At 47.0% G+C, this 27,366-nt stretch overlaps 1 protein-coding gene across 1 annotated transcript in view; it reads right to left on the bottom strand.

The window, feature by feature from the left end:
• LOC129838253 (guanine nucleotide-binding protein G(i) subunit alpha-1-like) overlaps positions 1-26,950 on the bottom strand; it is a 36,760-nt gene extending 9,810 nt beyond the window's left edge. Inside the window, exons 1-5 of the mRNA XM_055905073.1 lie at positions 26,331-26,950; positions 17,046-17,088; positions 4,132-4,273; positions 3,745-3,902; positions 1,097-1,225 (exon numbers count right to left, since the gene is read on the bottom strand). Of these exons, the coding sequence (XP_055761048.1) occupies positions 1,097-1,225; positions 3,745-3,902; positions 4,132-4,273; positions 17,046-17,088; positions 26,331-26,448 (590 nt within the window). The 5' untranslated portion in view covers positions 26,449-26,950. The remainder of the gene's footprint in view (positions 1-1,096; positions 1,226-3,744; positions 3,903-4,131; positions 4,274-17,045; positions 17,089-26,330) is intronic.
• Between the last annotated feature and the right edge of the window lie 416 nt (positions 26,951-27,366).

The following is a 27,366-nucleotide window of genomic DNA, read 5'->3' as shown; positions in this document are numbered from 1 at the left end:
TCAGCTACACCACTACATGGTAAAGAAGTAGTGTGTAGTTCCAGTAGTTAGCTACACCACTACATGGTAAAGAAGTAGTGTGTAGTTCCAGTAGTTAGCTACACCACTACATGGTAAAGAAGTAGTGTGTAGTTCCAGTAGTTAGCTACACCACTACATGGTAAAGAAGTAGTGTGTAGTTCCAGTAGTTAGCTACACCAATACATGGTAAAGAAGTAGTGTGTAGTTCCAGTAGTTAGCTACACCAATACATGGTAAAGACGTAGTGTGTAGTTTCAGTAGTTAGCTACACCAATACATGGAAAAGAAGTAGTGTGTAGTTTCAGTAGTTAGCTACACCAATACATGGTAAAGAAGTAGTGTGTAGTTTCAGTAGTTAGCTACACCAATACATGGTAAAGAAGTAGTGTGTAGTTTCAGTAGTTAGCTACACCAATACATGGTAAAGTAGTGTGTAGTTCCAGTCGTTAGCTACACCACTACATGGTAAAGAACTAGTGTTAGTTCCAGTAGTTAGCTACACCACTACATGGTAAAGAAGTAGTGTGTAGTTCCAGTAGTTAGCTACACCACTACATGGTAAAGAAGTAGTGTGTAGTTCCAGTCGTTAGCTACACCACTACATGGTAAAGAACTAGTGTTAGTTCCAGTCGTTAGCTACACCACTACATGGTAAAGAAGTAGTGTGTAGTTACAGTCGTTAGCTACACCACTACATAGTAAAAAAGTTAACTACAAAAAACACGACCTAGATTTGAATTTCGTTGAACTACCACCAAGCTACTGTAAAATGCAGTTCAATTACTAGTTGAACTACATGTACTGGAAATATGGGTATTGACCAGTGAGCCAACCATTGAGCCAACCGTTCCCCTTTCCTCTCTGGCATCAGGAAATGGAACACTAGAACAGATATGATTCACTGCTGATGTGGTATGGTCAGCTCTGTCATCCAGTCACAATGAAACCACTGGACTAAGGACACGTCTATGGGTTTGAGAGATTCAATATGCACAGTAGGGAAGTAGATTGACTTATCCTATTTAAAGTAGGGAATATGACTACACTTAAAAAGGGATTTGGAGGAAGTGCTCACTTAAAGTGGAGGTCCTTGAAGGTGAAATGTGTCTCCACAATGCCTGTGGTTTTGACTCTGGTCCTCAGGACATCCTGCTGGGTCGGGATATAGGTGGCTTTGGATATCCTGTCCAAATCGTTTAAGTAACTGAAGAAGGGAGGGGGAGAGAGAGAATGTTTAGATGGGAGTCAATGCATCCAATACACATAGTTCAATGGAACAATAAGCTATTCAAATAATAAACAGATCTTGTTTGGCCATGAACCATGTCGGCTTCTATATCTTGAACTGGGAAAAACAAGTGACATTTTGAATGGTCTCTATAAGCCAATATTTTCAAAAATAGTCCACATAGGGCTCAGTTCTGGACTTGTCGCACACACCTGCCCCCTCAACAGTAAATCTACAGTAGAACCCCCCCCCCCCAGCTCAAACAATCTACACCAGGGGTGTCAAACTCATTTCGCATCGTGGGCCACATACGGCCTAGGGAGATGTCAAGTGGGCCGGACCATTAAAATTATTATTATTATTATTATTATTACTATTAATTGCAATACAATGCCTCCTGGTGCAAAATACAGTGAAATGTCCAGAAACGATCTCCTCCATTAAGGGCTTGTACTTTGTCTTTGAACTTTGTCGCGACACCTGCTTTCTTTCCGACCATGGATGGCGCGCCGTCTGTAGCCAGGCTGACAGCGCGGGACCAGTCCACTCCAACTCTGTCCAATGCAGCAACGACAGAGCCGAAAATGTCCTCGGCTGTTGTGGTGTCCATCATTGGCACCAACTCAAGAAACTCTTCAGTAACAGTCAATGTCTCATCAACTCCTCGAATAAATATGGCCAGTTGGGCCACGTCTGTGATGTCAGTGCTCTCGTCAATTGCCACGGAAAATGCAATAAATGACTTGACTCTCTGTTTCAATTGACTGTCTAAATCTGCCGATAGTTCCGAAATCCTCTCTGCTATAGTATTCCTCGTCAGGCTAATATTGGCAAAAGCTTGTCGCTTCTCGGGACATACAAGTTCAGCCGCCTTCATCATGCATCGTTTAACAAAGTCACCGTCGGAATACGGCTTCGATGCTAATGCTATTTCGCTAGCAATTAGGTAGCTGGCTTTTACCGCTGCTTCACTGACTTCTCGGCTCTGGATGAAAGTTGACTGCTGTTTCCTCAGACCCGCCAGCAATTCGTTAATCTTATCTCTTCTCAGTTGTCCTTGCAAGCCGTCATATTTTTCGCTGTGATGAGTCTCGTAGTGGCGTCGAATATTATATTCCTTCAATACCGAAACTTGTTGCAAACACACCAAGCACGAAGGTTTTCCGTGCATCTCTGTAAATAAATAGGACGTGGTCCATTTTTCTTTGAAAATTCTACACTCCTTATCTACTTTTCTCCGTTTGGATAACGACATTTTGGCTAATGAGGGTGTAGCGGAGAGGTAGAGACCAAGGTATTAACAACGTCGTAACAAGCAGCAGATGGCGCATTGATACCGTCTGCTGTTTTCAGTCTGTCTCAGTGATGCGGCTTGTCTTCTACTCTGATGGAAAGAGTGCGCCCCTTAGCGGATAATCCATGAATTGCAGCGAATTAAAAATATTAATTCCATGTCTTTTATGCATTTTTTCCACTTTCAAATTATCCTGCGGGCCTGATCGAACCTCCTTGGGGGCCGGTTCCGGCCCGCGGGCCGTATGTTTGACACCCCTGATCTACACTGTATTACTCTTCCAAAAGATAAGGGCAGCAGTAATTACACACGACTCAGTAGCACAGGTGTTTCAACCCAAACAAACAGCAGGGATTGGGGTCAGCAGCCTCGCTGTAGAGGCCAGTCAGCAGGCTACGTGACGCTGGTCTGTGGGTGTGTGTGTGTGGTAGCCCTGGCCAAAAGGATTCTGGGTATTGATTTGGAAATGGCCAGCAGCTGCGGCACCAGAGAGCCAATCGATGACGTCTGTTCCGTTCCAAAACAAGGTGGTGGGGTTTCTCATGACACACCGCAGGGGCCGCCCCTCTGGTGACTTCATTGGCTAATGGAAAGGCTGTGGCACAATGCGGACGAAAAAAGAACAACCACTTCAGGAAAAAAAACAACTGAACCGAGGGAGTTGAGCTCAAAAGCTGCCCACTGACAGAGGGATTTGGACATGTTTTCTAGCTCTGCTGTCTGTGGTGTTTTGCTACCAGGGTTTGGTAAACACAACAGCCCTGGGCAATCTGCCGTTTGACAGCTACATGAGATAAATGCTAAGATTAAGGAATCAGCAGACACGCTGCAGCCTGCGTGTTACAGTCCTGCTACAGGGGTGACACCCCCACACAAAACAAATATTGACAGTCTCACTCAAGGTTGAAACACCAAGCGGTCTGGACTGTAGGCAGTAGAGATGTCTGCCAGAGAGTGGGCGGGCATCTGTAATAAATGGACTGCTCAAGGCCTTTGGTTATTGCAGAAGAGAATTAGAGAGAAGGAGGAACTGCAGGAGCTGTGTGTGTGTGTGTGTGTCAGACCAAGCTGAGCAGACTGTGTGAGCAGGACAAGGTGGTGTGTGTGTGTGTGTGTGTGTGTGTGTGTGTGTGTGTGTGTGTGTGTGTGTGTGTGTGTGTGTGTGTGTGTGTGTGTGTGTGTGTGTGTGTGTGTGACCCACTATGCTGCAGAGTCGTTGAGCTGGTACTCTCGTGAGCGGCTGAAGCAGGCCTGTACTCCTCCGTCCTTCCACAGGCGCTTGATGACCCCGGCCAGCTCCGCCGTCATGAAGCCTTCCTCTGCCGACCCCGCCAGCACAAACAGCTGTCTCGCATCATCCTGGGAGAGAGCAGTCCGTCAGCACAACCATCACTATTACCATCAAACCGTCACCATCAGTTCCACTGTGAAAATCATCCCTACCATCATAACCATCAATAGCATTAATAATACTGCCAAGGCATCAGTGTTGGGCATGGGATTGGGTGTGTTAGGTGATAATAGTTTTAGTCAGAAGGCTTTGATAAATGCAATCCATCATCATAATCATCATGTCTAGCCCACTCACGGCTCTGGCGGCGTCTCCAAAGTTGATCTTGAGTCGTCCCATGGCTCTGATGACAGCGATGATGGACTGGATGGTGTTGCTGTAGACCACAGCCCTGTACTGTTTACACTCCTCCTCCGAGTAGCCTGCCTCGTGGATGATCCTGACACACGGGACGGAGGACACAACTACAGTCAGTCACCATGAGGAACATGGAGCAACACAACTACAGTCAGTCACCATGAGGAACACGGAGCAACACAACTACAGTCAGTCACCATGAGGAACACGGAGCAACACAACTACAGTCAGTCACCATGAGGAACACGGAGCAACACAACTACAGTCAGTCACCATGAGGAACACGGAGCAACACAACTACAGTCAGTCAGCCACCATGAGGAACACGGAGCAACACAACTACAGTCAGTCAGCCACCATGAGGAACACGGAGCAACACAACTACAGTCAGTCAGCCACCATGAGGAACACGGAGCAACACAACTACAGTCAGCCACCATGAGGAACACGGAGCAACACAACTACAGTCAGCCACCATGAGGAACACGGAGCAACACAACTACAGTCAGTCAGCCACTATGAGGAACACGGAGCAACACAACTACAGTCAGTCAGTCACCATGAGGAACACGGAGCAACACAACTACAGTCAGTCACCATGAGGAACATGGAGCAACACAACTACAGTCAGTCAGCCACCATGAGGAACACGGAGCAACACAACTACAGTCAGTCAGCCACCATGAGGAACACGGAGCAACACAACTACAGTCAGTCAGCCACCATGAGGAACACGGAGCAACACAACTACAGTCAGTCAGTCACCATGAGGAACACGGAGCAACACAACTACAGTCAGTCACCATGAGGAACATGGAGCAACACAACTACAGTCAGCCACCATGAGGAACACGGAGCAACACAACTACAGTCAGTCAGCCACTATGAGGAACATGGAGCAACACAACTACAGTCAGTCAGCCACCATGAGGAACACGGAGCAACACAACTACAGTCAGTCACCATGAGGAACACGGAGCAACACAACTACAGTCAGTCACCATGAGGAACACGGAGCAACACAACTACAGTCAGTCACCATGAGGAACACGGAGCAACTACAGTCAGCCACCATGAGGAACACGGAGCAACACAACTACAGTCAGCCACCATGAGGAACACGGAGCAACACAACTACAGTCAGTCACCATGAGGAACACGGAGCAACACAACTACAGTCAGTCACCATGAGGAACATGGAGCAACACAACTACAGTCAGTCAGCCACCATGAGGAACACGGAGCAACACAACTACAGTCAGCCACCATGAGGAACACGGAGCAACACAACTACAGTCAGTCAGCCACCATGAGGAACACGGAGCAACACAACTACAGTCAGTCAGCCACCATGAGGAGCACGGAGCAACACAACTACAGTCAGTCACCATGAGGAACACGGAGCAACACAACTACAGTCAGTCACCATGATGAACACGGAGCAACACAACCACAGTCAGTCACCATGATGAACACGGAGCAACACAACTACAGTCAGTCAGCCGCCATGAGGAACACGGAGCAACACAACTACAGTCAGCCACCATGAGGAACACGGAGCAACACAACTACAGTCAGTCAGCCACCATGAGGAACACGGAGCAACACAACTACAGTCAGTCAGCCACCATGAGGAACACGGAGCAACACAACTACAGTCAGTCAGCCACCATGAGGAACACGGAGCAACACAACTACAGTCAGTCAGCCACCATGAGGAACACGGAGCAACACAACTACAGTCAGTCAGCCACCATGAGGAACACGGAGCAACACAACTACAGTCAGTCAGCCACCATGAGGAACACGGAGCAACACAACTACAGTCAGTCAGCCACCATGAGGAACACGGAGCAACACAACTACAGTCAGTCAGCCACCATGAGGAACACGGAGCAACACAACTACAGTCAGTCAGCCACCATGAGGAACACGGAGCAACACAACTACAGTCAGTCAGCCACCATGAGGAACACGGAGCAACACAACTACAGTCAGTCAGCCACCATGAGGAACACGGAGCAACACAACTACAGTCAGTCAGCCACCATGAGGAACACGGAGCAACACAACTACAGTCAGTCAGCCACCATGAGGAACACGGAGCAACACAACTACAGTCAGTCAGCCACCATGAGGAACACGGAGCAACACAACTACAGTCAGTCAGTCACCATGAGGAACACGGAGCAACACAACTACAGTCAGTCAGTCACCATGAGGAACACGGAGCAACACAACTACAGTCAGTCAGTCACCATGAGGAACACGGAGCAACACAACTACAGTCAGTCACCATGAGGAACACGGAGCAACACAACTACAGTCAGTCAGCCACTATGAGGAACACGGAGCAACACAACTACAGTCAGTCAGCCACCATGAGGAACACGGAGCAACACAACTACAGTCAGTCAGCCACCATGAGGAACACAGAGAAAAAAAACTACAGTCAGCCACCATGAGCAACACAACTACTGTCAGTCACCATGAAGAACATGGAGCAACACGACACAGTCAGCCACCATGAGGAACATGGAGCAACACGACACAGTCAGCCACCATGAGGCACATGGAGCAACACGACACAGTCAGCCACCATGAGGAACATGGAGCAACACGACACAGTCAGCCACCATGAGGAACATGGAGCAACACGACACAGTCAGCCACCATGAGGAACATGGAGCAACACGACACAGTCAGCCACCATGAGGAACATGGAGCAACACGACACAGTCAGCCACCATGAGGAACATGGAGCAACACGACACAGTCAGCCACCATGAGGAACATGGAGCAACACGACACAGTCAGCCACCATGAGGAACATGGAGCAACACGACACAGTCAGCCACCATGAGGAACATGGAGCAACACGACACAGTCAGCCACCATGAGGAACATGGAGCAACACGACACAGTCAGCCACCATGAGGAACATGGAGCAACACGACACAGTCAGCCACCATGAGGAACATGGAGCAACACGACACAGTCAGCCACCATGAGGAACACGGAGCAACACGACACAGTCAGCCACCATGAGGAACACGGAGCAACACGACACAGTCAGCCACCATGAGGAACACGGAGCAACACGACACAGTCAGCCACCATGAGGAACACGGAGCAACACGACACAGTCAGCCACCATGAGGAACACGGAGCAACACGACTACAGTCAGTCACCATGAGGAACATGGAGCAACACAACACAGTCAACCACCATGAGGAACATGGAGCAACACGACACAGTCAACCACCATGAGGAACATGGAGCAACACAACACAGTCAGTCACCATGAGGAACATGGAGCAACACAACTACAGTCAGTCACCATGAGGAACATGGAGCAACACGACTACAGTCAGTCACCATGAGGAACATGGAGCAACACGACTACAGTCAGTCACCATGAGGAACACGGAGCAACACAACACAGTCAACCACCATGAGGAACACGGAGCAACACAACACAGTCAGCCACCATGAGGAACACGGAGCAACACAACTACAGTCAGTCAGCCACCATGAGGAACACGGAGCAACACAACTACAGTCAGCCACCATGAGGAACACGGAGCAACACAACTACAGTCAGCCACCATGAGGAACACGGAGCAACACAACTACAGTCAGTCAGCCACCATGAGGAACACGGAGCAACACAACTACAGTCAGTCAGCCACCATGAGGAACACGGAGCAACACAACTACAGTCAGTCAGCCACCATGAGGAACATGGAGCAACACAACTAGTCAACCACCATGAGGAACATGGAGCAGCACAACTAGTCAACCACCATGAGGAACATGGAGCAGCACAACTAGTCAACCATCCTGAGGAACATGGAGCAACACAACTAGTCAACCATCCTGAGGAACATGGAGCAACACAACTAGTCAACCACCATGAGGAACATGGAGCAACACGACTAGTCAACCACCATGAGGAACATGGAGCAACACAACTACAGTCAGTCACCATGAGGAACATGGAGCAACACAACTAGTCAACCACCATGAGGAACATGGAGCAACACAACTACAGTCAGTCACCATGAGGAACATGGAGCAACACAACTAGTCAACCACCATGAGGAACATGGAGCAACACAACTAGTCAACCACCATGAGGAACATGGAGCAACACAACTAGTCAACCACCATGAGGAACATGGAGCAACACAACTACAGTCAGTCACCATGAGGAACATGGAGCAACACAACTAGTCAACCACCATGAGGAACATGGAGCAACACAACTACAGTCAGTCACCATGAGGAACATGGAGCAACACAACTACAGTCAGTCACCATGAGGAACATGGAGCAACACAACTACAGTCAACCACCATGAGGAACATGGAGCAACACAACTAGTCAACCACCATGAGGAACATGGAGCAACACAACTAGTCAACCACCATGAGGAACATGGAGCAACACAACTACAGTCAGTCACCATGAGGAACATGGAGCAACACAACTAGTCAACCACCATGAGGAACATGGAGCAACACAACTACAGTCAGTCACCATGAGGAACATGGAGCAACACAACTAGTCAACCACCATGAGGAACATGGAGCAACACAACTAGTCAACCACCATGAGGAACATGGAGCAACACAACTAGTCAACCACCATGAGGAACATGGAGCAACACAACTAGTCAACCACCATGAGGAACATGGAGCAACACAACTACAGTCAGTCACCATGAGGAACATGGAGCAACACAACTAGTCAACCACCATGAGGAACATGGAGCAACACAACTACAGTCAGTCACCATGAGGAACATGGAGCAACACAACTAGTCAACCCCCATGAGGAACATGGAGCAACACAACTAGTCAACCACCATGAGGAACATGGAGCAACACAACTAGTCAACCACCATGAGGAACATGGAGCAACACAACTAGTCAACCACCATGAGGAACATGGAGCAACACAACTAGTCAACCACCATGAGGAACATGGAGCAACACAACTAGTCAACCACCATGAGGAACATGGAGCAACACAACTAGTCAACCACCATGAGGAACATGGAGCAACACAACTAGTCAACCACCATGAGGAACATGGAGCAACACAACTAGTCAGTCACCATGAGGAACATGGAGCAACACAACTACAGTCAGTCACCATGAGGAACATGGAGCAACACAACTAGTCAACCACCATGAGGAACATGGAGCAACACAACTACAGTCAGTCACCATGAGGAACATGGAGCAACACAACTAGTCAGTCACCATGAGGAACATGGAGCAACACAACTACAGTCAGTCACCATGAGGAACATGGAGCAACACAACTAGTCAACCACCATGAGGAACATGGAGCAACACAACTACAGTCAGTCACCATGAGGAACATGGAGCAACACAACTAGTCAACCACCATGAGGAACATGGAGCAACACAACTAGTCAACCACCATGAGGAACATGGAGCAACACAACTAGTCAACCACCATGAGGAACATGGAGCAACACAACTAGTCAACCACCATGAGGAACATGGAGCAACACAACTAGTCAACCACCATGAGGAACATGGAGCAACACAACTAGTCAACCACCATGAGGAACATGGAGCAACACAACTAGTCAACCACCATGAGGAGCATGGAGCAACACAACTAGTCAACCACCATGAGGAACATGGAGCAACACAACTAGTCAACCACCATGAGGAACATGGAGCAACACAACTAGTCAACCACCATGAGGAACATGGAGCAACACAACTAGTCAACCACCATGAGGAACATGGAGCAACACAACTAGTCAACCACCATGAGGAACATGGAGCAACACAACTAGTCAACCACCATGAGGAACATGGAGCAACACAACTAGTCAACCACCATGAGGAACATGGAGCAACACAACTAGTCAACCACCATGAGGAACATGGAGCAACACAACTAGTCAACCACCATGAGGAACATGGAGCAACACAACTACAGTCAGTCACCATGAGGAACATGGAGCAACACAACTAGTCAACCACCATGAGGAACATGGAGCAACACAACTAGTCAACCACCATGAGGAACATGGAGCAACACAACTAGTCAACCACCATGAGGAACATGGAGCAACACAACTACAGTCAGTCACCATGAGGAACATGGAGCAACACAACTAGTCAACCACCATGAGGAACATGGAGCAACACAACTAGTCAACCACCATGAGGAACATGGAGCAACACAACTAGTCAACCACCATGAGGAACATGGAGCAACACAACTAGTCAGCCACCATGAGGAACATGGAGCAACACAACTACAGTCAGTCACCATGAGGAACATGGAGCAACACAACTAGTCAACCACCATGAGGAACATGGAGCAACACAACTAGTCAACCACCATGAGGAACATGGAGCAACACAACTAGTCAACCACCATGAGGAACATGGAGCAACACAACTAGTCAACCACCATGAGGAACATGGAGCAACACAACTAGTCAACCACCATGAGGAACATGGAGCAACACAACTAGTCAACCACCATGAGGAACATGGAGCAACACAACTAGTCAGCCACCATGAGGAACATGGAGCAACACAACTACAGTCAGTCACCATGAGGAACATGGAGCAACACAACTAGTCAACCACCATGAGGAACATGGAGCAACACAACTAGTCAACCACCATGAGGAACATGGAGCAACACAACTAGTCAACCACCATGAGGAACATGGAGCAACACAACTAGTCAGCCACCATGAGGAACATGGAGCAACACAACTACAGTCAGTCACCATGAGGAACATGGAGCAACACAACTACAGTCAACCACCATGAGGAACATGGAGCAACACAACTAGTCAACCACCATGAGGAACATGGAGCAACACAACTAGTCAACCACCATGAGGAACATGGAGCAACACAACTAGTCAACCACCATGAGGAACATGGAGCAACACAACTAGTCAACCACCATGAGGAACATGGAGCAACACAACTAGTCAGCCACCATGAGGAACATGGAGCAACACAACTACAGTCAGTCACCATGAGGAACATGGAGCAACACAACTAGTCAACCACCATGAGGAACATGGAGCAACACAACTAGTCAGCCACCATGAGGAACATGGAGCAACACAACTACAGTCAGTCACCATGAGGAACATGGAGCAACACAACTAGTCAACCACCATGAGGAACATGGAGCAACACAACTAGTCAACCACCATGAGGAACATGGAGCAACACAACTAGTCAACCACCATGAGGAACATGGAGCAACACAACTAGTCAGTCACCATGAGGAACACGGAGCAACACAACTAGTCAGCCACCATGAGGAACACGGAGCAACACAACTAGTCAGCCACCATGAGGAACACGGAGCAACACAACTACAGTCAGTCAGCCACCATGAGGAACACGGAGCAACACAACTACAGTCAGTCAGTCACCATGAGGAACACGGAGCAACACAACTACAGTCAGTCAGTCACCATGAGGAACACGGAGCAACACAACTACAGTCAGTCAGTCACCATGAGGAACACGGAGCAACACAACTACAGTCAGTCACCATGAGGAACACGGAGCAACACAACTACAGTCAGTCAGCCACTATGAGGAACACGGAGCAACACAACTACAGTCAGTCAGCCACCATGAGGAACACGGAGCAACACAACTACAGTCAGTCAGCCACCATGAGGAACACAGAGAAAAAAAACTACAGTCAGCCACCATGAGCAACACAACTACTGTCAGTCACCATGAAGAACATGGAGCAACACGACACAGTCAGCCACCATGAGGAACATGGAGCAACACGACACAGTCAGCCACCATGAGGCACATGGAGCAACACGACACAGTCAGCCACCATGAGGAACATGGAGCAACACGACACAGTCAGCCACCATGAGGAACATGGAGCAACACGACACAGTCAGCCACCATGAGGAACATGGAGCAACACGACACAGTCAGCCACCATGAGGAACATGGAGCAACACGACACAGTCAGCCACCATGAGGAACATGGAGCAACACGACACAGTCAGCCACCATGAGGAACATGGAGCAACACGACACAGTCAGCCACCATGAGGAACATGGAGCAACACGACACAGTCAGCCACCATGAGGAACATGGAGCAACACGACACAGTCAGCCACCATGAGGAACATGGAGCAACACGACACAGTCAGCCACCATGAGGAACATGGAGCAACACGACACAGTCAGCCACCATGAGGAACATGGAGCAACACGACACAGTCAGCCACCATGAGGAACACGGAGCAACACGACACAGTCAGCCACCATGAGGAACACGGAGCAACACGACACAGTCAGCCACCATGAGGAACACGGAGCAACACGACACAGTCAGCCACCATGAGGAACATGGAGCAACACGACTACAGTCAGTCACCATGAGGAACATGGAGCAACACAACACAGTCAACCACCATGAGGAACATGGAGCAACACGACACAGTCAACCACCATGAGGAACATGGAGCAACACAACACAGTCAGTCACCATGAGGAACATGGAGCAACACAACTACAGTCAGTCACCATGAGGAACATGGAGCAACACGACTACAGTCAGTCACCATGAGGAACATGGAGCAACACAACTACAGTCAGCCACCATGAGGAACACGGAGCAACACAACTACAGTCAGTCAGCCACCATGAGGAACACGGAGCAACACAACTACAGTCAGCCACCATGAGGAACACGGAGCAACACAACTACAGTCAGCCACCATGAGGAACACGGAGCAACACAACTACAGTCAGTCAGCCACCATGAGGAACACGGAGCAACACAACTACAGTCAGTCAGCCACCATGAGGAACACGGAGCAACACAACTACAGTCAGTCAGCCACCATGAGGAACATGGAGCAACACAACTAGTCAACCACCATGAGGAACATGGAGCAGCACAACTAGTCAACCACCATGAGGAACATGGAGCAGCACAACTAGTCAACCATCCTGAGGAACATGGAGCAACACAACTAGTCAACCATCCTGAGGAACATGGAGCAACACAACTAGTCAACCACCATGAGGAACATGGAGCAACACGACTAGTCAACCACCATGAGGAACATGGAGCAACACAACTACAGTCAGTCACCATGAGGAACATGGAGCAACACAACTAGTCAACCACCATGAGGAACATGGAGCAACACAACTACAGTCAGTCACCATGAGGAACATGGAGCAACACAACTAGTCAACCACCATGAGGAACATGGAGCAACACAACTAGTCAACCACCATGAGGAACATGGAGCAACACAACTAGTCAACCACCATGAGGAACATGGAGCAACACAACTACAGTCAGTCACCATGAGGAACATGGAGCAACACAACTAGTCAACCACCATGAGGAACATGGAGCAACACAACTACAGTCAGTCACCATGAGGAACATGGAGCAACACAACTACAGTCAGTCACCATGAGGAACATGGAGCAACACAACTACAGTCAGTCACCATGAGGAACATGGAGCAACACAACTACAGTCAACCACCATGAGGAACATGGAGCAACACAACTAGTCAACCACCATGAGGAACATGGAGCAACACAACTAGTCAACCACCATGAGGAACATGGAGCAACACAACTACAGTCAGTCACCATGAGGAACATGGAGCAACACAACTAGTCAACCACCATGAGGAACATGGAGCAACACAACTACAGTCAGTCACCATGAGGAACATGGAGCAACACAACTAGTCAACCACCATGAGGAACATGGAGCAACACAACTAGTCAACCACCATGAGGAACATGGAGCAACACAACTAGTCAACCACCATGAGGAACATGGAGCAACACAACTAGTCAACCACCATGAGGAACATGGAGCAACACAACTAGTCAACCACCATGAGGAACATGGAGCAACACAACTACAGTCAGTCACCATGAGGAACATGGAGCAACACAACTAGTCAACCACCATGAGGAACATGGAGCAACACAACTACAGTCAGTCACCATGAGGAACATGGAGCAACACAACTAGTCAACCCCCATGAGGAACATGGAGCAACACAACTAGTCAACCACCATGAGGAACATGGAGCAACACAACTAGTCAACCACCATGAGGAACATGGAGCAACACAACTAGTCAACCACCATGAGGAACATGGAGCAACACAACTAGTCAACCACCATGAGGAACATGGAGCAACACAACTAGTCAACCACCATGAGGAACATGGAGCAACACAACTAGTCAACCACCATGAGGAACATGGAGCAACACAACTAGTCAACCACCATGAGGAACATGGAGCAACACAACTAGTCAGTCACCATGAGGAACATGGAGCAACACAACTACAGTCAGTCACCATGAGGAACATGGAGCAACACAACTAGTCAACCACCATGAGGAACATGGAGCAACACAACTACAGTCAGTCACCATGAGGAACATGGAGCAACACAACTAGTCAACCACCATGAGGAACATGGAGCAACACAACTAGTCAACCACCATGAGGAACATGGAGCAACACAACTAGTCAACCACCATGAGGAACATGGAGCAACACAACTAGTCAACCACCATGAGGAACATGGAGCAACACAACTAGTCAACCACCATGAGGAACATGGAGCAACACAACTAGTCAACCACCATGAGGAACATGGAGCAACACAACTAGTCAACCACCATGAGGAGCATGGAGCAACACAACTAGTCAACCACCATGAGGAACATGGAGCAACACAACTAGTCAACCACCATGAGGAACATGGAGCAACACAACTAGTCAACCACCATGAGGAACATGGAGCAACACAACTAGTCAACCACCATGAGGAACATGGAGCAACACAACTAGTCAACCACCATGAGGAACATGGAGCAACACAACTAGTCAACCACCATGAGGAACATGGAGCAACACAACTAGTCAACCACCATGAGGAACATGGAGCAACACAACTAGTCAACCACCATGAGGAACATGGAGCAACACAACTAGTCAACCACCATGAGGAACATGGAGCAACACAACTACAGTCAGTCACCATGAGGAACATGGAGCAACACAACTAGTCAACCACCATGAGGAACATGGAGCAACACAACTAGTCAACCACCATGAGGAACATGGAGCAACACAACTAGTCAACCACCATGAGGAACATGGAGCAACACAACTACAGTCAGTCACCATGAGGAACATGGAGCAACACAACTAGTCAACCACCATGAGGAACATGGAGCAACACAACTAGTCAACCACCATGAGGAACATGGAGCAACACAACTAGTCAACCACCATGAGGAACATGGAGCAACACAACTAGTCAGCCACCATGAGGAACATGGAGCAACACAACTACAGTCAGTCACCATGAGGAACATGGAGCAACACAACTAGTCAACCACCATGAGGAACATGGAGCAACACAACTAGTCAACCACCATGAGGAACATGGAGCAACACAACTAGTCAACCACCATGAGGAACATGGAGCAACACAACTAGTCAACCACCATGAGGAACATGGAGCAACACAACTAGTCAACCACCATGAGGAACATGGAGCAACACAACTAGTCAACCACCATGAGGAACATGGAGCAACACAACTAGTCAGCCACCATGAGGAACATGGAGCAACACAACTACAGTCAGTCACCATGAGGAACATGGAGCAACACAACTAGTCAACCACCATGAGGAACATGGAGCAACACAACTAGTCAACCACCATGAGGAACATGGAGCAACACAACTAGTCAACCACCATGAGGAACATGGAGCAACACAACTAGTCAGCCACCATGAGGAACATGGAGCAACACAACTACAGTCAGTCACCATGAGGAACATGGAGCAACACAACTACAGTCAACCACCATGAGGAACATGGAGCAACACAACTAGTCAACCACCATGAGGAACATGGAGCAACACAACTAGTCAACCACCATGAGGAACATGGAGCAACACAACTAGTCAACCACCATGAGGAACATGGAGCAACACAACTAGTCAACCACCATGAGGAACATGGAGCAACACAACTAGTCAGCCACCATGAGGAACATGGAGCAACACAACTACAGTCAGTCACCATGAGGAACATGGAGCAACACAACTAGTCAACCACCATGAGGAACATGGAGCAACACAACTAGTCAGCCACCATGAGGAACATGGAGCAACACAACTACAGTCAGTCACCATGAGGAACATGGAGCAACACAACTAGTCAACCACCATGAGGAACATGGAGCAACACAACTAGTCAACCACCATGAGGAACATGGAGCAACACAACTAGTCAACCACCATGAGGAACATGGAGCAACACAACTAGTCAGTCACCATGAGGAACATGGAGCAACACAACTAGTCAGCCACCATGAGGAACACGGAGCAACACAACTAGTCAACCACCATGAGGAACATGGAGCAACACAACTAGTCAACCACCATGAGGAACACGGAGCAACACAACACTTTCTGTTTTTGAGAACATGTTATGTTCATTTTTATTAACAGCAACAAAATAAGACAGAAAAATAGCAGACCAATAACCCCCAACACAATGGCAACCTTTCCATCATAACATGACAGGGGGGAAAAAACGAACATTGATAACAACACTATCCAGGTAACAATGTTTACAGCATCTGAATTGAATGGGGCACGAGGACAATAACAATTACTCATTTCTGAATACTGTCCCCACAGAAAGGCAGAAACAATGCTTTGTTTTGATTGTGTGGCAGATATGGCATCTGGAAGAATGGAAGGAACATACTCACTTCATCTGCTTGACTATTGTGCTCTTCCCCGACTCACCAGCACCTGAGAGAGAGAACACATTTACCAAACCAGTCAAAGCCTATAATTGAACTAATTGCAATTATACGATAAGAGCGATGTGTTCCGAATCTGCAGTGGAATTTCAAGCCAACACTGACCATAATGTTGATTGCCTGGTATGGGATTACACTGACAAACAAACTGACAAAGAAAAGTCCAATTGTAAAGAGCTACTCATTACAGGCCATTATCCAACCCCATTTTAATTGGAGCGTAGTGTAGAACCCAGAGGTGGTCAAACACACTGATCATTTCCCTTCCTGTGTTTCTGTATTGACATCTGACCCACAGCGTTGCTCTGCAGCCGTCCGGTCGATACAGACCCTCCCCACCTCTCCCTTTATGAGCACATTTCGACAGCAGCACTAACACAGCATTATGGAACTACCTACTGCAGCAGGAACCAACGACGCATCCCAGGCAGCGTCGCAAGACTCACTGAATGAGCAGCACCATAGCAAAACACAGTAACATTCAGAGAGTGCAGAGTGATGAGTGTGTGCGTTGGGATGGGAGTACAAAATCACAGGCAGTACAGTCCCCATCATCTACATTAACAGCAGTGAAGCATGCAGCCTGCAGTAGTTTCCAGAAACCACTAACACACCATCAACACAACGCTGCTATCAGCCAGTTAATATCTGGTCATTGGGTCTTTGTACATTACATGAGTTAGTTGTCAGCTCTGATATACCACCAGTTGTAACCAGTGTTTTCCTTAAAGGGCCTATGAGCACATATTGTGTTACTTCAAGATGGTACAAGCCTTCTATATTGAAATTACACATTACTGACTGATAGGCTGTGTAAACCACTCACACGTGGACAAGAGCCGGGAGGGTGGACACTAAGCTAGCAGCCAATGAGTGCGAGGCGGAGAGGTGATTGACATGGCAATACTCCTATGAGAGAGGCAGGGAACACAGAACAAGTGTTGCTTGGGCCTGGCTGCTGCTCAGGGCTCCGTACCTCCGTCACACTGCCATGGCAACCGGGTCCGGTACCAAAGCGCTCGCCACACGGTCACCCGAGGAGGGTTTGTGGAGGTTGTGTAGCCATGGCTCATCTCCATAGTCAGGGCATGTATTATTGATAGGCAAATGTCCCCAAAATGCACGCAATGTCCCCATAACGCATAAGTAGAGGCTGTGTCATGGAGATTGACTAAGGCAGGCCCCTCCCCCTTGACATAAAACCCACCGGTGGACATTTCCACTCAGGGAGAGTCAGACCACTGGGAAATATGTGTTGCCCCTGTAAACACACTCATGTTTACACTCGTTTCGTGGGCTTGCTAAGTCCCTTCCCATAGGGGTTGCTCAGCTCGGACACAAACACAGTCAGAAAAAAGGGGAACTATAGCCATGTCAGTCTAAACTTTACTCATTAGTATTACTTTGCAATTCTATAGAAGTTCAGTAGTGGAATAAGACAGTCCCAACTCATGTGGTGTAATTACAAATGCCATTGCTATGCAATAAAATGCAATTACCAAAGTAGTATATAACATTTTAATACAATGTTGTTGTTACTAGTGTGATTAAAGTTCTTTACTGTTTATTCAGAACACCAATCTGAGTTGCCAGGAGGAAGCTAGTTCTGTAACACCCAACCTTCCCATCTCACAAGACCCAGCTAGTATTGCAATACAGCAAGACAATGAGCACATGCACGCCACACACACACACACACACACGCCAGGGCTTCTCGTTGTGGCAAGTGAAACTTAGGGGCCTGGAACATTCCCTAACGCAGAAGAGAACGTGAAACCAACATGTAGAAGTGAATTCCTGTGGACAAGCCTTTCTCCAGAGCCTTAGAGCATGCTGATACAGAGTGAGTGTGTGAGAATGTGTGTGTTTTAACAGTGTGCACCCCAGGCAGGTACCTCCTACTGTTCAGCCTAATGGAATGGCTTTCACCGGAGGACAAATTGATTTAATTACACGTCACTGCTGTGGTTCTGGCCCCAGAGAGGAGGACTAACACGTCTCATTGCTCCGGAGCCAAACACTAAGAACCCCAGAGGGACGACGAGACAGCAGACACACGTGCACTGTAACACACATAAAAACACACATGCGCGCACACAGACACACAGCATTGGCAGCAGGTAAAGTCACCTCCCTCCTTCTGCTAAGGGCCTCAGTGCCAAGGCAGCGACACAACACAGCATTCCACTCCCTACCACACACTGGCTGGCTGCCTCTCAATCTAGAATAAACATACCCTCTTTACAGGCCGTTGTGTGTTCACTGAACCCTCCCTCTAGATATGTTTTACTGTCTGACCCGACACACACGTGATTTGTCAATATATGGAACACAAAACCCTGCATAGGGTCAACAAAATGTACGCTAGCAAGTCATAGGAATAATTATTAGATGATATCGCCATGGTCCTGTTCCCTTACGACATTTCTTTAAGTCAGTCTAGACTGGAGCGTTTGTTTGCCTAACTGACCTTGCCCTGTCCTTCAACTCTAGTGATGTCATAGGGGTGTGGCCCCACCCCAGTAACTTTAAAGTCTAAATGGCCCTGATTTGAGCCACATGGCCATTAGAGAAAGCAACGGCAGAAAAGTGGACATCGTGGGCTGGGACAGACAGAGTCATGTTACCCACCCACAATTTGATACACCCATCAAAGAGCCAGACCAAAACCACAGCGAGGCAGCTGCTTTCTGGCGGTTGGGAAACGACTGTATTTTAAGAAAAATTGTTGAGGCCTGCAAACAAAATGGACGTTTATAGAACAGTACTACTAAAGCCCACCAACCATCCAATCCATCTCTCCTAGAACTTCCCCCAAGGTGGTTTTCCACAGAGTAAAAAGAGGACATGAATGGAATGCATGTCAACAATGAAGGAACGTTTTTCAAAGTGCTGTGGTGGGATTGGCTACAATCAGGTCTTGATTCCAAATGACAGCTCTGTTGTATTTTAATCTTAAATGATGATTTAGTTGGAGCTTTTATTTAACACTAGGGTGGGGAGAATAGCTTTTGGAGTTCCTCCCACTCTCTCTCTCCCTTGCTCTCTCTCAGAGCTCAGTCTCTCTGCCTGTCACGGAGTTGAGGAGAGCTTTCAGATCAATTGAGCCGAGGGGTTATCGGTCTGGGTCACTAGAAGAAACCAGGGCCTGTCCTGCCTGGGTTTCAGTTAGGCTGGCCAGGGCATACAGTCCTCTGGCCAGGCTGTCCTGGTAAACAGGGAGCGAAGGACACGGCTGAGGGGGAGCGAGGGACACGGCTGAGGGGGAGCGAGGGACACGGCTGAGGGGGAGCGAGGGACACGGCTGAGGGGGAGCGAGGGACACGGCTGAGGGGGAGCAAGGGACACGGCTGAGGGACAGGGGACAGAGCTGAACGGCTTATGGCTAGGCCTGACTCACTCTCCAGGAACCACATTAGCGACATGAGCTGGCACCATCCCCCTCTCTTTTCCTTGTTACCTTCGGGAGCTGTTGAGCCTGTGATTGACTCACAAGTTACAGTAACATTAATTAACCAATCAGGGAGTCATGTAGCTAAATCAGCTGGATTCATCTGCCCACATCCAAATCAATGGATAATAGAATGTTTCCTCAAACTCCATGCGGGCCGATACTTTACTGGAAGAGACCAGTAGCAGATCTAACGGGACGGTGCTGGAGGAATGGAAGCTTGTGAATTCCTCATAAGCACTTCAGTTTACAGTAGACCTACTTAAATCCCCAGATGGGATGACTGACATGGTAAAATAGCAGATAGTGATAAACAAGCAATTCCTAGGTTATTTGAGAGTTATTGCTACAAATGTGGTAACAGGTTATTACCATGTGTTGAACTATTTCAAGTTCAAGAAAGACACACAATTTCCTATGAAACATCAGGGAAATACAAGTGGAAGCATTAGTACTGTAAAATAAAGTACTACCCATAATGCTTTACATAGAACACCTACAGAATCCTCTTGACACCAACGTGGTTGGGTCTAGTCGGCCTAATATAGACAAGATATTGCTTGTACAGACTTGACAGCATACACCCAAACATTCATAGCACTCCTCATACAAATGATTGTTCCTCTGACAGCAGGATGCCGGTATACTCCGCTGACAGATTGCTCATTATGCTGTGTGTGTATTATTAGTCGTATGTACAGGATACACATGGCATACACTGGCCAATGAAATGCTTACATGCATCTGGACAATGCAACAATTGTCTTATGTGTGCGTGCTTCTTACAGTATGCCACCCCCCATGAAGTCCACAGCACAGACATGGACAGGGTCAGCCCATCAACGCCTACCAATGTAAAACATGGATGTTTGATGGTTGGTGTCCTTGAATTGATTTAGTAGTCAATATTCACCACCATTTCTGAGGTGCTGCCTGTGCCGATGTATGCACCATCAGCGTCACTGATATGGTTGTGACCTCTTGACCAGGATGTAATTAAACAAAGTATGTTTAGTGGGGCGGCTAGGAGGCAGATGAGAGGAATTGAGACTTTTGTGATAGAAGCATAGTAACTGAAAAGACTAATAGGTAAACAAACATCTTATTCCTCTCCATGAGTACACCTTCTCAATTCATAATGAATGTTAGGGTTTAGACCTGATCTAGAACATTCTTTCCTGTTGCTCCTCTATTAGCATATCTCACGGTCATCTGACGAGGCTGGGTGTGTTACCTGGTTACCAACCTGAACGGCTGACACAGGAAGCATGTCAGGGTGCCAACGCGCAAAAAAGTTTCAATGTCACGCGCACAAGTACAGTGAAATGCCCTTCTTGCAAACTCTAACAAGCTGACCTTGCGTTGCAAAATAAATTGACACATACATATTAGTCAATCATTTCATCTAAACTTCTCACGCGCGTAAACAAACATCTGCACAGCCAGACGCTAAAATAGAACTTGGTTCGATTTTTGACGTGCTGCAAGTCCCACCTCTCCTCATTGATTTTTAGGAGCATATAGCCACGTGGGTTATTGAAAGAGGAACTGCAGTCCACACTGCAGTCAGTGGTGGTAATACACCTTAAAGTTGGTTGCCAACCGACAAAGTCCGACGACCACCATCACATTACTATTAGGATTAATAGTTGGTGTCAGACTTGATGCACCGGTACCGCTTGCCGTGCGGAAGCAGAGAGAACAGTCTGTGGCTGGTTTTCCGGGCCTTCCATTCATACCGCCAGCTATAGAGATTCTGGATGGCAGAGAGCTTGGTCCCTGTGATGTACTGGGCTGTCTGCAACACCCTCTGTAGCTCCATGCGATCGAGGGCAGTGCTATTGCCATACCCAAGCAGTGACACAGCCAGTCAAGATGCGCTCAATGGTGCAGCTGTAGAACTTTGAGGAGCTATGCCAAACCTTTTCAACTTCCTGACGTTGAGGGAGAGGTTGTTGTCCCCTTACACCACACTGCCAGGTCACTGACCTCCTACCTGTAGGCGGTCTCCTCATCACCGGTGATCAGGCCTACCACAGTCATGTCATCTGCAAACTTGGTGTTGGAGTCATGCGTGGCCACGCAGTCGTGGGTGAACAGGGACTACAGGAGGGGACTAAACACAGTCCACTGCGGGGCCCACGTGTTGAGGGTGAGCGTGGTAGCCTGGGGTCAGGAAGTCAGGAAGTCCAGGATCCAGTTACAGAGGGAGGTGTTTAGTCTCAGGGTCTTAAGCTTGGTGATGAGCTTTGAGGGGACGATGGTGTTGAACGCTGAGCTGTAGTCAATGAACAGCATTCTTACGTTGGCATTCCTCTTATCTAGGTGGGTGAGGGCAGTATGGAGTGCAATTGATATTGCGTCATCTCCAGATCTGTTTGAGTGGTATGCAAATTGGAGTGGGTCTAGGGTGTCTGGAATGATGGAGTTGATGTGTGCCATAACCAGCCTTTCAACGCACTTCATGATTACAGAATGATGGAAGTCATCTTAAAATGTGGGGATAAAAGACTTGAACAAGAAGAAGTTGAAAATGATGCCTGCCAGCTGATCTGCACATTCCCTGAAAACGAGCCCTGGAATACTCTCCGGACCCACGGCCTTGCCTTCGTTTCCCTGATTAAAGACCTTACTCACGTCGGCCTCGGAGAGCGTGATCATCAAAGCAACAGCATGTACATAGCACCTATTTGTATAGGTATGTATGATATTGGCAGAGACCATTTATTTTTATTATTAATACATTGAACAAAAATAAAAATGCAACAATTTCTAAGATTTCACTGAGTTACAATTAATATGAGGAAATCAGTCCATTGAAATAAATAAATTAGGCTCAAATCTATGGATTTCACATGACTGGGAATACAGATATGCATCTGTTGGTCACAGCTATCTTTAAAATAAAGATATGGGCGTGGATCAGAAAACCAGTCAGTATCTGGTATGACCACCATTGGCCTCATACAGCATGACACATCTCTTTCACATAGAGTTGATCAGGCTGTTGATTGTGGCCTTTGGAATGTTGTCCCACTCCTCTTCAATAGCTGTGTGAAGTTGCTGGATATTGTCGGAACTGGAACACTTGGTCGTCCGTACACGTCAATCCAGTGCATACCAAACATGCTCAATGGGTGATGTGTCTGGTGAGTATGCAGTCCATGGTAAAACTGGGACATTTTCAGCTTCCAGGAATTGTGTACAGATCCTTACGACATGGGTCTGTGTATTATCATGCTGAAACATGAGGTGATGGTGGCAGATGAATGACACAACAATGGGCCGCTGGATCTCATCACAGTTTCTCTGTGCATTCAAATTGTCATAGATAAAAGGTAATTGTGTTCGTTGTCCGTAAGCTTATGCCTGCCCATACCATAACCCCACCACCCTCTGTTCACAACATTGCCACAACATTGCCATTGCTCACCCACACAATGCTATACACGCTGTCTGCCATCTGCCCGGTACAGTTGAAACTGGGATTCATCCATGAAGAGCACACTTCTCCAGCGTGCCAGTGGCCATAAAATGTGAGCATTTGGCCACTGAAGTCAGTTACGACGCCAAACTGCAGTCAGGTCAAGTGGTGAGGATGACGAGCATGCAGAGGAGTTCCCCTGAGACGGTTTCTGACAGTTTGGGCAGAATCTTTTGTGTTGTACAAACCCACAGTTTCATCAGCTGTCCAGGTGGCTGATCTCAGACGATCCCGCAGGTGAAGAAGCCAGATGTGGAGGGCCTGGGCTGCAATGGTTACACATGGCCTGCAGTTGTGAGTCCGGTTGGATATACTGCCAAATTATCTAAAACTATGTTGGAGGCAGTTTATGGTAGAGAAATTAACATTCAATTCTCTGGCAACAGCTCAGGTGGACATTCCTGCAGTCAAGCATACCAATTGCACACTCCCTCAAAAGTTGAGACATCTGTGACATTGTGTTGTGTGACAAAACTGTACATTTTAGAGTGTCCTTTTATTGTCCCCTGCACAAGGTGTACCGGTGTAGTGATAATGTTGTTTAATACAGTTTATTAATATGCCACACCTGTCAGATGGATGGATTATCTTGGCAAAGGAGAAATGCTCACTAACAGAGATGTAAGCAAATTTGTGCACAACATTTTAGAGAAACGCTTTTTGTGCGCATGGAAAATGTCACTTTACATGTTGCGTTTATATTTTTGTTCTGTATATGATATTGGGAGAGACCATTTTCAAAAGAGTTCAAAATATTGGACGTCACAGGTCTGGTATTGACTTTACAAACTTTATAATTTCACTCAGAGGAATAGTTGGAGACCTCAGTCGCAGCCTGCAGCCATAGTACTTGACCCGACTTGCTTCGAATCAGTTTCATCATTCATAGCAAGACAGATGAACGTAGCCTAGGCTCTCAATAACAAGGAAGACGTTTATACCATATGACCATACACACCTCCGAAGTGCCTTATTGCTATTATAAACTGATTTCCAACGTAATTAGAACGGTAAAAATAAAATGTTTTGTCATACCCGTGGTCAGCCAATCAGCATTCAGTGGTCTAACCACCCAGTTTATAAATGGTAAATATCAACATGTAAAACCAGAAGAAAATAGCAGAACAACAGAACAGGGACAATGTCCTCACCAAAAGCTTTCATAGCCATCTACTGACAGGCCTACAGTTATACAGGCATTTCAGGACAGCCGTTCTTGCTCATGGCATCAGTGAAGAATAGCCTTATTTATAGAGAAGACACATCCAGTCCTTGTGACCCATACTCAACATGAAAATATTATATGACATGCGTGTCAACTCTAGAGATCTCTTCCCCAATGGAATGGATGGTAGAGCAGTATTTCAAAAACAATCACTCGTTTCTGTCCAGGGAATGGGATTGTTTGTTTGTCAATGGAATTTCCACGGTTTTAATTGATTTTAGGTAAAACATATTGTGCAGTAGGCTAAGCTCGGGGATAAGTCCATCCACTATTGCACCAACCAATGAGGGTAGTGGTAAGAAAGAGCCTCAAGTTTAATTTAGACCTATGTTTATCTAAGCAATGGCGGAATCATAAACAGTCTACATCTATGCCTGAAGTAGCAAAAAAGGTGATGAAGTCTCAAACAAATGTTTTGAACATAGTAGTATAGTTATTGCAATTCTTTATTCCAACAGTTTCTGGGCCAATTACCAAATTGGAAACATCATATTCACTCAGCTGGACATAGCATTCAAACACAATGCTGCAGACAGGCGACAAGGTGCTAAATAATGGGAGGATTAAGCCAATGAATATGGCCCAGAGAAACCATTTGTGTTGCTGGACAAGCGTAACAAAGGGGGCTACTTTGTTGCAACTGCCTGCATGGGTGGTTACACACCGAAGGCTGGAACTGATGAGCCAGCGTGGACAACGACCATTGTTCTGCCTATAGGCTAAATCAGAAATTATTCTTAAATTTTTGTTAATTAGGCAATCCACTGTAGCCAATGTGCTTTGTGATTTCAAGGTAGTCTATGCAAAAGTTGACAATGTTTTAAATTTGATGACGACAGCTTGTGTGCTATGCGGAATTGTATGAAATCGTGCAAGAATTCTCAATACAAATTGTTGCCATTATATGTATGCAGACCAATTCTATATCACTGTAAATAGTGCGTTTGACATTTAGTTACAATGTCGCAATCCTCAGATAATATTACAGTTAGTGAAGTTCACGGATAACCATTGTTTCGTTCCCCAATGTATCACGTTGCGGGACGAAGCAAGGACAACCACTTCCCTTACCGAGGAGCAGTAGCTTGACCTCTCTTGCGGCTTTCTCCCCGTCGTCCCGCAAATTCCTGTCGATCATTTTACTGCGCTCCACCGCCGCCTTATCGTCCGTGCTCAGGGTACACCCCATCCTCAAGCAAATCCTCCGGACCCAAGTGATGCAAAAATATCAAATATATACAGTAACAACATGCAAGGGATAAAAAGCGAGCCAGTGCTCCCCGAGACCCACACACGCCCTTGTGTGAAAGCTATCGGGTCGCTTGGATTGACACTTTTATTAAAGATTTTTTTTAAAGGACCAGGAGTGTGCTTCTCCAGTCCACTATATTCCTATGCTTTCTGTCAGTGTAAGCTATTTCTCTTGTCGTGGCATAAATAGTTTTAAATTAAAACAGTTCCACGGCGAATTGCTCTCTCTGTCTCAGCGCGTCCGTCTTTCACTGCCACAGTGAGCTCTTCTCATTCAACTACAATTACCATCAGCTGGCTACACGAATACTTCCTGTTTCAGTTTTTTTTCTGTCAAAATACCAGATTGACTGTTGAGTCAATATATTGTGGTCTTTGGAAATGCCTAATACTGCAAGTGACATTTGATATCACATGAGAAAACAATGTACTGTACTTTACTGCTTTCTTGTCTGTGTAGAAAATATTATAGGGTACACTGGGGCCATCCCACTTCTGACACAGATATAGCTAAACCAAGGAAAACACGCTAATCACGCCCACGAGAGACCTCAAGCGTTATAGCATACGGTTCCGGGAGATTATTAGGCTACTAGGGTGTTATAATATATTTTCATCATCAAGCCATGAGGGTTGTTATAGGATACGTGATTTCTTATTCCACGGCCTTATTCTGTGATTCTAGTAGCCTACTCCAAAAGTTAATATACAAGTTACAGTACAAATATAATGAATTAAAACGTTTTTAGTTCCCAGAATAAAACAATATCAAAAGGGTATGCAACACCTGAGTTGTAGTTGCATTTCTGCCACCTGGTGGTTTTATAGAGAAAAGACTGATCTCCATGGACAGACC

Source organism: Salvelinus fontinalis, chromosome 39 (assembly GCF_029448725.1).
Source record: "Salvelinus fontinalis isolate EN_2023a chromosome 39, ASM2944872v1, whole genome shotgun sequence".
Taxonomy (NCBI): Eukaryota; Metazoa; Chordata; class Actinopteri; order Salmoniformes; family Salmonidae; genus Salvelinus; species Salvelinus fontinalis.
Note: the sequence above shows the minus strand (reverse complement) of the source record. Positions and strands in the feature narration are given on the sequence as shown.